General features: G+C 42.9%; 1 protein-coding gene across 1 annotated transcript in view; it reads right to left on the bottom strand.

Moving 5' to 3' along the window:
- The window catches only part of LOC124036612 (protein FAM189A2-like), a 56078-nt gene that overhangs the window by 35221 nt on the left and 5992 nt on the right, over window positions 1-14865 (bottom strand). The window contains exon 2 of the mRNA XM_046351416.1: window positions 9912-9968. Coding sequence (XP_046207372.1) covers window positions 9912-9968 — 57 coding nt within the window. The remainder of the gene's footprint in view (window positions 1-9911; window positions 9969-14865) is intronic.

Raw genomic sequence — 14865 nt, 5'->3', positions numbered from 1 at the left:
CCAGCCAGAGCTTGGACTTGAACCAGATCGAACATCTCTGCAGAGAAGAATGGGAGAAACTCCCCAAATACAGGTGTGCCAAGCTTGTAGCGTCATACCCAAGAAGACTGGAGGCTGTAATCGCTGCTAAAGGTGCTTCAACAAAGTACTGAGTAAAGGGTCTGAGTACTTATGTAAATGTGATATTTCATTTTTTACATGTTTAAAAATGTCTAAAAACCTGTTTTTGCTTTGTCATAATGGGGTATTGTGATGTCATAATGGGGTATTGTGATGTCATAATGGGGTATTGTGATGTCATAATGGGGTATTGTGTGCAGATTGATGACTATTTAATCCATTTTATAACAAGGCTGTAATGTAACACTTTCTGAATGTATGTATGTGCTATTTAGCAGATGTTTTTATCCAAAGCGACTTACATTTTACAAGTCCTGGGAATCAAACCCACTACCTTGGCACGACAAGCGCCATGCCCTACTAACTGAGCTACAAATGACCTGGTTGTTGGTTTATAGTGGACGACTGGACGTGATTCAGAACCTCCAAGACCATGCCAATATTAAAATGGGACCTTTCCAAACCTTACCCAAAATAGTGGTGCTCGGAATAGATCAGGTGACTATTTTTAACGTGCCTCAAGCAACAAAACAAACCCTTTATTCTAACCACTATTTCAAAAGCAGAACAACAATAAAACAACAGTCTCTGACTCGGTGTGTCTCATAAACAGGAAGAGGAACGGGGGTGTCATGTGACAGTTGACCCATGACCTCAGCTAAGAACGAGTAGGTGGGAGTGGTGGGATCAGTTGCGGTAGCCTGGCGGTTGCCTGGCGGTTGCCTGGCATTAGGGAGGGGGTAGCAGTGGGGTGTATAGCTGAGGGGGTTGGGGTGTTGGGTCTGTCCTGGGGCTGTATTACAGCAGGATACCTCCTCCCATGTCACAGTGAGGCAGAGGGGTATTTATAGTGGAACCGAGACTGGGACGCATGGTAACCTGTCTCTCTGTCTATGACTGTCCCTTTGTGTCTCTCTTGGTCAGTTTCCCTGTCTGTCTCTGTGTCTCTATAGTGGGGCTACGTTGAAGCTGGGGAACGCATGGTGACCTGTCTGTCTGTCTATGATGGTGTCTTTATGTCTCTCTGTATGTCTCTCTGTGTCTGTCCCTTGCTCTCTAGACAGCGGCCATGGAAATCACTCGCTCTCTCTCTCTCTCTCTCTCTCTCTCTCTCTCTCTCTCTCTCTCTCTCTCTCTCTCTCTCTCTCTCTCTCTCTATATATATTATTTATTATATTATTATATATTATTCTCTCTCTCTCTCTCTCTCTCTCTCTCTCTCTCTCTCTCTCTCTCTCTCTCTCTCTCTCTCTCTCTCTCTCTCTCTCTCTCTCTCTCTCTCTCTCTCTCTCTCAGACTAATTGTCTGTGGAATTCCACATCCACAAACAGAGGCAGACACCAACATAAACAAACAAACTAACATTTGAATAAACACACACTCTCACACACAAAATGAGGAATCTAAAATGTGACGCCCTTTAACAAAATCACACCAATGGTCAACGCAGGTCCTGCCAAACAGAACAATGGACCAAGCATCAGTTTGTCATCAACTCTAACCCTTGTTTAGTAAATTACACCCTTCTCAATTTTGTCCCTTTCCCCCTCTGGACCTCTCTCTCTCAGTTCAATTCAATTTAAAGGGCTTTATTGTCATGGGAAACATATGTTCACATTGCCAAAGCAAGTGAAAAAGATCATAAACAAGAGTGAAATTAACAATAAAAAATGAACAGTAAACATTACACTCGCAAGTTTCAAAGGAATAGACACATTTCAAATGTCATATTATGGCTATATAATGTACACTTGTTGTAATGCTGTGCAAAAACTGTGTTTACAATGGAGTAGTTTAATAATAAAACCCACCGGAATCAGAACAAACAATCAATGGGTACAAAACCCGTCACACACCAGATAAACGTGCACAAAGCACTTACAATAAACCATTCTGGACAAGGACATGGGGGGAACAGAGGGTTAAATACACAACATGTAAAGATGGAATTGAAACCCGGTGTGTGGGAAGACAAGACAAAACCAAATGGAAAATGAAAGGTTGGGGATCGACGATGGCTAGAAGACCGGCGAAGCCGACCGCCGAACGCCGCCCGAACAAGGAGAGGAACCATCTTCGGCAGAAGTCGCGACAATAGCTAAAGTACAAAAGGGAAAATAAATAAACATGGGTTGTATTTACAATGGTGTTTGTTCTTCACCTTTTCTTGTAGCAACAAATATTTGATCCCCTTTTTGATCTTGTCTCATCGCTGCAACTCCCCAACGGAGACAAATGTCGAGTCGTGCTCTGAAACATATGACCCGCCAATGACCCGCCACGCTTCTTAACACCCGCCCGCTTAACCAATGTGTCAGAGGAAACTGATGACCAAAGTCAGCCTGCAGGCACCCGGCCAGCCACAAGGAGTCGCTAGAGCATGATGAGCCAAGTAAAGCCCCCTGACAAATCCTCCCCTAAACCCTTGGCCAATTACACACCACACTATGAGACTCCCAGTCACAGCCGGTTGTGACACGGCCTGGGATCGAACTCGGGTCTGTAGTGATGCCTCAAGCACTCTGATGCAGCGGCTGCACCACTCGGGAGGCCCGAAAAGGTCCCCCATCTTCCTATTGTGATGGCATACTGTGGTATTTCACCCAATAGTTTATCAAAATTGGATTTGTTTTTGAAATATATGTGGGTCTGTGTAATCTGAGGAAAATATGTGTCTCTAATATGGACATCTATTAAGGCAGGAGATTAGGAACTGCAGCTCAGTTTCTAACTCATTTTATTGGCAGTGTGCAGATAGCCTCCCTCCCTCTCTCTCTCTCTTTACTGTCTCCATCAATCACACACACACACACACACACACACACACACACACACACACACACACACACACACACACACACACACACACACACACACACACACACACACACACACACACACACACACACACACACACACACACACACACACACACACACACACACACACACACAGCTTGCAGGATAGACAGCGTGACTCCAGATTTGACCCTTAGGCAAGCGCCCAGTCCCCAGTTCCAACTGAACACTTACTCTCCCAGTTTCCTGAAGTCATGTTTTGAAAACATGAACGAAGCAGAGCAGGAGGCTGACACGTCACAAGTAGAACAGACTAAAACTAACACCCTCGTTGCACTAATAAGACCCTCCTTCTCCAAGTACTAGCTCTGTAAAGATACATTCTTGATGTTATCTGTTGTTTAGTAGATCTGTTGCTTTTGATATACGGTGACGATAACTGGATTGGTAACATGCTAGTATCCACTGACAACATTCTGTGGTAGGCTTAATGTGAAGGGAGTCAGATTAACTAACAATAACTGGATTGGTAACATGCTAGTATCCACTGACAACATTCTGTGGTAGGCTTAATGTGAAGGGAGTCAGATTCGCCATTTATAACAAATACAGTACAGTAATAAAGGAAAAAAAGCACTTTAAATAATACAAGTCAATCATCCTCAGATATCCAGTAAACGCAGTGCTGAATGAATCTCCATGTGGTCAGAGATATAGTGCCATCGAGTGACGTTTGGCCAGGAGGGCAGAGAGCTTGATCCACGACCTCCAGAACACAGACTAAGATAATACTAAAATAATTTGATCTTTCACATCATGACCTTTAGGTCAGATAGAGCAGTGGTTCACAACCTTTTTCGGTTACTGTACCACCAACTGAATTTTGCTCTGCCCCAGACTAACCTTGAAGTAGTCTGGGGCAGAACCTTCTGGAACATTTTGGGCAGAAATGCCTTCTGGAACATGTGAACTTCCATGTGCCTTAATTGCAAACTTGAATGCCATCTTTAAATATGAATACAAGTGTTAAATTACATGCGTAGTTGGTTTAGCCACAGAAAAAAGACAGGAACCTTCCCGCTAGCCATGATTGGCTGAGATAATGAGTGGGCTGGACATGCCGAGAGATGAGTTCGGATTGGTCTGCCATGTAGCATGCTTCTGTCTATAACATGAGCTGGTCAGTATGTGTAGGTAATCCTATCTAACACTGCTTTGTTGAAGGATATCATGTAGTAGAACTGCATAAGTGTTGCTCTCCACTTTCTGGAGGACCGAGTTTTGAAATCAGCGGAATTAGAATATGATAGCTAAGGAGATGGAGAAAACACCTGTCTACGGAGTACATCTTCAAACTAAGTGCAACCATGGCATCCGTGACAGAGAGGGAGAAGCGTCTATCGATGTAAGATAGTCTAGCTAGCAACATTTTCAAATATTACATGTTTCTAATTTTGTCAGAAAGTCGTTTTCATTTCAAGTTAAAGTGTACTGTTAGCGAGCTAGCTAACGTTCGCTGACAGGCTCACTAGCTAATGTTACGTGTATGATCTGTGTAGTAATATTATTCGTATCTGCTTTGCTAGTTATTGTCTAACATTGGTTAGCTAACATTGAACCTGGTGGTTAGCTACCTGCTGATTCATGCAGAGTAGTAACATCATGAGCTGGGATTATGGTTAAATGCTTAGCTAGCTAGCTACATGTGTTAACAAAAGACTCCACTATGCAAGTAGCCATTAACGTTAGCTAGCTAGCTACATGTGTTAACAAAAGACTCCACTATGCAAGTAGCCATTAACGTTAGCTAGCTAGCTACATGTGTTAACAAAAGACTCCACTATGCAAGTAGCCATTAACTTTAGCTAGCTAGCTACATGTCTTAACAAAAGACTCCACTATGCAAGTAGCCATTTCAATAGAATGTTAATGATGTCACTGCGACAACTGTCATTAGACACAGCTGGTAAATTCGCCCTGGCTATCTACTCTGATTTCAGGGCACTCTCATCTGAGTGCCAAAGCGCAGAATAACAGACGAATTTACGAATGCTCAACACCCGTTGAATATGGCCGGTGTCAGTAAACGTTGGCAATTAAGCATAATTCAATTGTTGCCAGCAGCACAGTTGCAGTCACCAACACTCTGGATAACATGAAAACAGCCTAACCAGCTCTGCTAGGGTGAGTAAAATGGTCAGAGTGGGGCGTTCTCTCATTTGTGTCTGGAAGTAGCTAGCCAATGTTAGCCAGTTATCTTGGGTGCTTGACTGCGTTTGTTAGGTCAGAACGTTCGGATCAACCCTACTCCTCAGCCAGAGTGTCTGTCGGGTGTGCGCTATGAACGCTTCAAGAGCAAAACACTGTGAATTTACTAACGGACAATTTGACAACACTCTTTAGTTTACGAACGCCCAGAACACACTCTGGCACTCCAGATTGAATTTACAAACACACCTGTAGTATAAACCAGCCTTTAGTCTGGAACTCTTTGGTTGTTTAGTTGATGGCCTCACATGTGAATCCTTAAAGAGATGGGTGGGGCTAAAGCTTAAGAGGGTGTGAACAAAGCTGAATGGGTGGTGGGGCTAAAGCTTAAGAGGGTGTGAACAAAGCTGAATGGGTGTAGACAAAGAAGAGCTCTCCAGTAGGTGTACCCAAATATTCAAAGGCCATTTTTATCAACTTTCAAAACAGAATTACTTTCCCATTGTTCCTCAACTGTAATGTATGATATACCATTTTCTAGCTCTGAGTCTCTACTTTTATCCAATGAAAAAACACCATTTCAAATGTTGCTACATAAGACTGAGTCGAGCTGGTCGGTCACATTTTACCAGTAGGCCTATGGTAATAATAATAATATATGCCATTTAGCAGACTCTTTTATCCAAAGCGACTTACAGTCATGTGTGCATACATTCTATGTATGGGTGGTCCCGGGAATCAAACCCACTACCCTGGTGTTACAAGCGCCATGCTCTACCAACTGAACTACAGAAGGACCATGGTCTCATGAGTCTTCTCAAGTACCCCCTGTGGACCTTGCGGTTACTAGTCCAATGCTCTAACCCCTAGGCTACCCTGCCGTAACCCATAATGACAAAGTAAAAACATGTTTTTCGACATATTTCAAAATTCTTCAAGCTCTGTCAAATGGGTTGTTTATTATTGCTAGACAAACATTTTCAGGCCATAGAATTTCAAGCAGACTTAAGTCAAAACTGTAACTCGGCCACTTATTCACTGTCTTCTTGGTAAGCAATTCCAGTGTAGATTTGGTTTTAGGTTATTGTCCTGCTGAAAGGTGAATTCATCTCCCAGTGTCTGGTGGAAAGCAGACGGGGTCAGGTTTTCAGCTTGGATTTTGGCAGTTCTTAGCTCCATTCCATTTATGTTGTATCCTGAGAAACTCCCCAGTCCTTAACGATGACAAGCATACCCATAACATGATGCAACCACCACTATGCTTGAACATATGGAAAGTGATACTCAGTAATGTGTTGTATTGGATTTGCCCCAAACAGAACACTTTGTCTTCAGGACAAAATGTTTACTTCTTTGACACATTTTTTTGCAGTATTACTTAAGTGCCCAGTTGCAAACAGGATGCATGTTTGTAATATTTGTATTCTGTACAGGCTTCCTACTTTTCACTCTGTCAATTACAGTGTAGGTTAGTATTGTAGAGTAACTACAATGTTGTTGATCCATCCTCTGTTTTCTCCTCACAGCCATTAAACTCTGTAACTGTTTTAAAGTCACCATTGGCCTCATGGTGAAATCCCTGAGCAGTTTCCTTCCTCTCCGGCAACTGAGTTAAGAAGGACGCCTGTATCTGTGTAGTGACTGGGTGTATTGATACACCATCCAAAATTAAATGAATAACTTCACCATGCTCAAAGGGATGTTTAATGTCTGCTTTTGAAATGTTTTACCCATCTACCAATAGGTGCCCTTCTTTGTGAGGCATTGGAAAACCTCCCTGGTCTTTGTGGTTGAATCTGTGTTTGAAATTCACTGCTCAACTGAGTGAACTTACAGATAATGGTATGTGTGGGGTACAAAAATGAGACTGTCATTCATAAATCATGTTAAACGCTATTATTGCACACAGAGTGAGTCCATGCAATTTGTAATGTGTCTAAGCAAATGTTTACTCCTGAACTTATTTAGGCCATAACAAAGGAGTCGAATACTTATTGACTGAAGACATTTCAGCTTTTCATTTTTAATTAATTGGCAAAAAATGTGAAAAACATAATTCCACTTTGACATTACGGGGTAGTGTGTGTTTATGCCAGTGACCCAACAAAAATCTAAATTCAAACCATTATAAATTCAGACTGTGACACAAGAAAATGTGGAAAAAGTCAAGGAGTGTATAGTGCTTTTCACAGACCCAGTCACTTTAGAATGATAGAAATGTAAAACAAAAACATAACAGGAGTCAAAACAAAACATGAATAACGAGAGGGGGGGGGGGCTCAAAGAAGAGGAAGAGTGTGATGTATCAGTGTATGGGGAGGGAACCATCAGGGCTCAGAGAACCACTGAGCCTCTAGACTTTGTTCAGGGGTCTAGTGCCACTAGGGTTAGAGTTTGAGAAAAACCTGAGTTAAAAAAAAGAGTTTCTTGGCTTTAAAACCGAGAAATCAAACACACCAGATTACAAGGTGTTAAGGATTCAGGAGAACACAAAATCACCTGGTCTTTGTGAGGCAGGTGTCAAGAATATTTGGTTTTACTGGGCTTTGAGCTTTGATCCAAGAAACCAATGGGAACTGCAACAAGATATTGAATACTAACATGCTTTATCTGCTGTGTGGTCTACTGGTAAACAATTCTAAACATAATTAACCTGCCAGTGAAATGTGGCTCCTGAGTAGTTAAACTAAACAAACGGACAGTGTGTCTTCAAGATCAAATTCAGTGAGCTACAAAAGCATTGGGACAGTGACACATTTGTTTTGTTATGGCTCTGTACTCTGGCACTTTGGATTTGAAATTATACAGACCGTCAGCTTTTATTTTAGGGTATTTCCATCCATATCATAGTCATTGTATCATTTTAAATCCAATGTGCCGGACGACAGAGTCAAAACAAAACAAATCTGTGTCACAATACTTTTGAAGCTTCACTGTAGATGCTCAACATATTTGTTGCCGATTTGGTCGTTTCTAGCGTGGCGGTCTAGCAACCCCTCTAGCATCTAGAGATAAGCATAGTGGTGATAAACCTAGTGGTTTAAGAGCATTGGGCCAGTAACTGAAAAATCGCTGGTTCAAATCCCGAGCTACCTAGCTGAAACATCTGTCTGTGCCCTTGCGCAAGGCAGTAAAATGTATAACCTCTGAACACTTACATCCTGTCAGACATGGCTGACTTAACACTATAATTGCTGTGCTCACTGAGGATTTGTCCCAGCTGTTTTTCATGGCACCACAGAATAGACCAAACCAAACCTCTATGGCCACACGGATGGCATTCTCAGGACGTGACGACCAGTAGACTATGGCTACACGGATGGCATTCTCAGGATGTGACGACCAGTAGACTATGGCCACACGGATGGCATTCTCAGGACGTGACGACCAGTAGACTATGGCCACACGGATGGCATTCTCAGGACGTCACGACCAGTAGACTATGGCCACACGGATGGCATTCTCAGGACGTGACGACCAGTAGACTATGGCCACACGGATGGCATTCTCAGGACGTGACGACCAGTAGACTATGGCCACACGGATGGCATTCTCAGGACGTCACGACCAGTAGACTATGGCCACACGGACGGCATTCTCAGGACGTGACGACCAGTAGACTATGGCCACACGGATGGCATTCTCAGGACGTCACGACCAGTAGACTATGGCCACACGGATGGCATTCTCAGGACGTGACGACCAGCAGACTATGGCTACACGGATGGCATTCTCAGGAAGTGACGACCAGTAGACTATGGCCACACGGATGGCATTCTCAGGACGTGACGACCAGTAGACTATGGCCACACGGATGGTATTCTCAGGACGTGACGACCAGTAGACTATGGCCACACGGATGGCATTCTCAGGACGTGACGACCAGTAGACTATGGCCACACGGATGGCATTCTCAGGACGTGACGACCAGTAGACTATGGCCACACGGATGGCATTCTCAGGACGTGACGACCAGTAGACTATGGCCACACGGATGGCATTCTCAGGACGTGACGACCAGTAGACTATGGCCACACGGATGGCATTCTCAGGATGTGACGACCAGTAGACTATGGCCACACGGATGGCATTCTCAGGACGTGACGACCAGTAGACTATGGCCACACGGATGGCATTCTCAGGATGTGACGACCAGTAGACTATGGCTACACGGATGGCATTCTCAGGACGTCACGACCAGTAGACTATGGCTACACGGATGGCATTCTCAGGACGTGACGACCAGTAGACTATGGCCACATGGATGGCATTCTCAGGACGTGACGACCAGTAGATCGTAATCAGGAAACACAGAGGCAAAATGGTCGTATTAATTGAACTAGAGGAACATGATGGTCTATTGACAGGGCTGTTTCTGAGGTATCCCTGGACATATATAGTCTTCCTGCAGGCTTGTAGAAACATTCTCACTGTTGAGTTCATATAGACGTTGAATCCTTTGTTGTCGTAAACATAAACAATTGTAAACTGTGGTGGTTTGAACCCTACCAGACCGTATACCAACGGGTTTGACAAAACACTTTTACTGCTCTAATGACGTTGGTAACTAGTTTATAATAGCAATAAGGCACCTCGGGGGTTTGTGATATATGGCCAATATACCAATATACTCCATGTTGCGTCGTGCTTAAGAACAGCCCTTAGCCGGGATATATTTGACATATACCACACCTCCTCATGTATATATATATATATACAGTACAGTTCTCTCATATATAGAAATATATATATATATACAGTACATGTCTGTGATGTATGGCCTACCAGCAGCAGCATGGGTCTCCTCCATGTTGTGAGGCCAACGATCCCTGACAGGATCACCTGGAGGAGAACAAGAAGAAGAACCCAGACACCAGTCAGCAATACATCCTGTATACCATGACACCAATCAGCAATACATCTTGTATACCATGACACCAATCAGCAATACATCCTGTATACCATGACACCAATCAGCAATACATCCTGTATACCATGACACCAATCAGCAATACATCCTGTATACCATGACACCAATCAGCAATACATTCTGTATACCATGACACCAATCAGCAATACATCCTGTATACCATGACACCAATCAGCAATACATCCTGTATACCATGACACCAATCAGCAATACATCTTGTATACCATGACACCAATCAGCAATACATCCTGTATACCATGACACCAATCAGCAATACATCCTGTATACCATGACACCAATCAGCAATACATCCTGTATACCATGACACCAATCAGCAATACATCCTGTATACCATGACACCAATCAGCAATACATCCGGTATACCATGACACCAATCAGCAATACATCCTGTATACCATGACACCAATCAGCAATACATCCTGTATACCATGACACCAATCAGCAATACATCCTGTATACCATGACACCAATCAGCAATACATCCTGTATACCATGACACCAATCAGCAATACATCCTGTATACCATGACACCAATCAGCAATACATCCTGTATACCATGACACCAATCAGCAATACATCCTGTATACCATGACACCAATCAGCAATACATCCTGTATACCATGACACCAATCAGCAATACATCCTGTATACCATGACACCAATCAGCAATACATCCGGTATACCATGACACCAATCAGCAATACATCCTGTATACCATGACACCAATCAGCAATACATCCTGTATACCATGACACCAATCAGCAATACATCCTGTATACCATGACACCAGTCAGCAATACATCCTGTATACCACAGACATACAGACACCAATCAGCAATACATACTGTATACCACAGACACCAGTCAGCAATACATCCTGTATACCTCAGACATACAGACACCAATCAACAATACATCCTGTATAACACAGACATACAGACACCAATCAGCAATACATCCTGTATACCATGACACCAATCAGCAATACATCCTGTATACCACAGACATACAGACACCAATCAACAATACATCCTGTATACCATGACACCAATCAGCAATACATCCTGTATACAACAGACATACAGACACCAATCAACAATACATCCTGTATACCATGACACCAATCAGCAATACATCCTGTATACCACAGACATACAGACACCAGTCAGCAATACATCCTGTATACCATGACATACAGACACCAATCAGCAATACATCCTGTATACCACTGACATACAGACACCAGTCAGCAATACATCCTGTATACCATGACACCAATCAGCAATACATCCTGTATACCACTGACATACAGACACCAGTCAGCAATACATCCTGTATACCATGACACCAATCAGCAATACATCCTGTATACCACAGACATACAGACACCAGTCAGCAATACATCCTGTATACCATGACACCAATCAGCAATACATCCTGTATACCACAGACATACAGACACCAATCAACAATACATCCTGTATACCACTGACATACAGACACCAATCAGCAATACATCCTGTATACCACAGACATACAGACACCAGTCAGCAATACATCATGTATACCACAGACATACAGCACTTTCTGTACAGCACTTTGAGATATCAGCTGATGTACGAAGGGCTATATAAATAAATTTGATTTGATTTGATTTGATTTGACATACAGACACCAGTCAGCAATACATCCTGTATACCACAGACATACAGACACCAATCAGCAATACATCCTGTATACCATGACACCAATCAGCAATACATCCTGTATACCACAGACATACAGACACCAGTCAGCAATACATCCTGTATACCACAGACATACAGACACCAGTCAGCAATACATCCTGTATACCATGACACCAATCAGCAATACATCCTGTATACCATGACACCAATCAGCAATACATCCTGTATACCATGACACCAGTCAGCAATACATCCTGTATACCTCAGACATACAGACACCAATCAACAATACATCCTGTATACCACAGACATACAGACACCAATCAGCAATGCATCCTGTATACCATGACACCAGTCAGCAATACATCCTGTATACCTCAGACATACAGACACCAATCAACAATACATCCTGTATACCACAGACATACAGACACCAATCAGCAATACATCCTGTATACCATGACACCAGTCAGCAATACATCCTGTATACCACAGACATACAGACACCAGTCAGCAATACATCCTGTATACCACTGACATACAGACACCAATCAGCAATACATCCTGTATACCACAGACATACAGACACCAGTCAGCAATACATCATGTATACCACAGACATACAGACACCAGTCAGCAATACATCCTGTATACCACAGACATACAGACACCAATCAGCAATACATCCTGTATACCATGACACCAATCAGCAATACATCCTGTATACCACAGACATACAGACACCAGTCAGCAATACATCCTGTATACCACAGACATACAGACACCAGTCAGCAATACATCCTGTATACCATGACACCAATCAGCAATACATCCTGTATACCATGACACCAATCAGCAATACATCCTGTATACCATGACACCAGTCAGCAATACATCCTGTATACCTCAGACATACAGACACCAATCAACAATACATCCTGTATACCACAGACATACAGACACCAATCAGCAATGCATCCTGTATACCATGACACCAGTCAGCAATACATCCTGTATACCACTGACATACAGACACCAATCAACAATACATCCTGTATACCACAGACATACAGACACCAATCAGCAATACATCCTGTATACCATGACACCAGTCAGCAATACATCCTGTATACCACAGACATACAGACACCAGTCAGCAATACATCCTGTATACCATGACACCAATCAGCAATACATCCTGTATACCATGACACCAGTCAGCAATACATCCTGTATACCACTGACATACAGACACCAATCAGCAATACATCCTGTATACCACAAACATACAGACACCAATCAGCAATACATCCTGTATACCATGACACCAGTCAGCAATACATCCTGTATACCACTGACATACAGACACCAATCAGCAATACATCCTGTATACCACAGACATACAGACACCAATCAGCAATACATCCTGTATACCACTGACATACAGACACCAATCAGCAATACATCCTGTATACCACTGACATACAGACACCAATCAGCAATGCATCCTGTATACCACAGACATACAGACACCAGTCAGCAATACATCCTGTATACCACAGACATACAGACACCAATCAACAATACATCCTGTATACCATGACACCAGTCAGCAATACATCCTGTATACCACAGACATACAGACACCAATCAACAATACATCCTGTATACCACAGACATACAGACACCAATCAGCAATGCATCCTGTATACCACAGACATACAGACACCAATCAACAATACATCCTGTATACCACAGACATACAGACACCAGTCAGCAATACATCCTGTATACCACAGACATACAGACACCAATCAACAATACATCCTGTATACCATGACACCAGTCAGCAATACATCCTGTATACCACAGACATACAGACACCAATCAACAATACATCCTGTATACCATGACACCAGTCAGCAATACATCCTGTATACCATGACACCAATCAGCAATACATCCTGTATACCACAGACATACAGACACCAATCAGCAATACATCCTGTATACCACAGACATACAGACACCAATCAGCAATACATCCTGTATACCATGACACCAATCAGCAATACATCCTGTATACCACAGACATACAGACACCAGTCAGCAATACATCCTGTATACCACAGACATACAGACACCAATCAACAATACATCCTGTATACCATGACACCAGTCAGCAATACATCCTGTATACCATGACACCAATCAGCAATACATCCTGTATACCACAGACATACAGACACCAATCAGCAATACATCCTGTATACCACAGACATACAGACACCAATCAGCAATACATCCTGTATACCATGACACCAGTCAGCAATACATCCTGTATACCATGACACCAGTCAGCAATGCATCCTGTATACCACAGACATACAGACACCAATCAGCAATACATCCTGTATACCACAGACATACAGACACCAGTCAGCAATACATCCTGTATACCACGGCCAAACAGACATAAATCTCACCCACAACCACACACACATTAATGAACACACACACACATTAATGAACACACACACGCACACACGCACACACACACACACACACACACACACACACACACACACACACACACACACACACACACACACACACACACACACACACACACACACACACACACACACACACACACACACACACACACACACACACACACACACACACACACACACACACACACACACACAGTCTTGTACAGCTAACCTTGTGAGGACACACAATTCAGTCCCATTCAAAATCCTATTTTCCCTAACCTTAACCCCTAACCCTAACCCATACTCTTACCCAAAACCTAAACTTAATCCTAACCTAAACCCTAACCTTAACCCTAAAACTAGAACTAACCCTAACCTTAAACCTAACCCTAGCTCTTAACCCTAGTTCCTATCCCCAAAACTAACCCTAGTTCCTAACTCTTAACGTAATTCTAATCCTAAAACTAATTCTACCCTTAACCCTAAACACCCTAGAAAAAGCATTTGACCTCGTGGGGACTAACACATTATCCTCTGGTGTCAATGTGTGTGCTCTAGATCTTTGTGCTCCCTGTTCTCCCCAGCTCCTTCATTGTGGTTCT

This window comes from Oncorhynchus gorbuscha, linkage group LG05 (assembly GCF_021184085.1).
Source record: "Oncorhynchus gorbuscha isolate QuinsamMale2020 ecotype Even-year linkage group LG05, OgorEven_v1.0, whole genome shotgun sequence".
NCBI lineage: Eukaryota > Metazoa > Chordata > Actinopteri > Salmoniformes > Salmonidae > Oncorhynchus > Oncorhynchus gorbuscha.
This window is presented reverse-complemented; position numbering and strand designations above follow the sequence as displayed.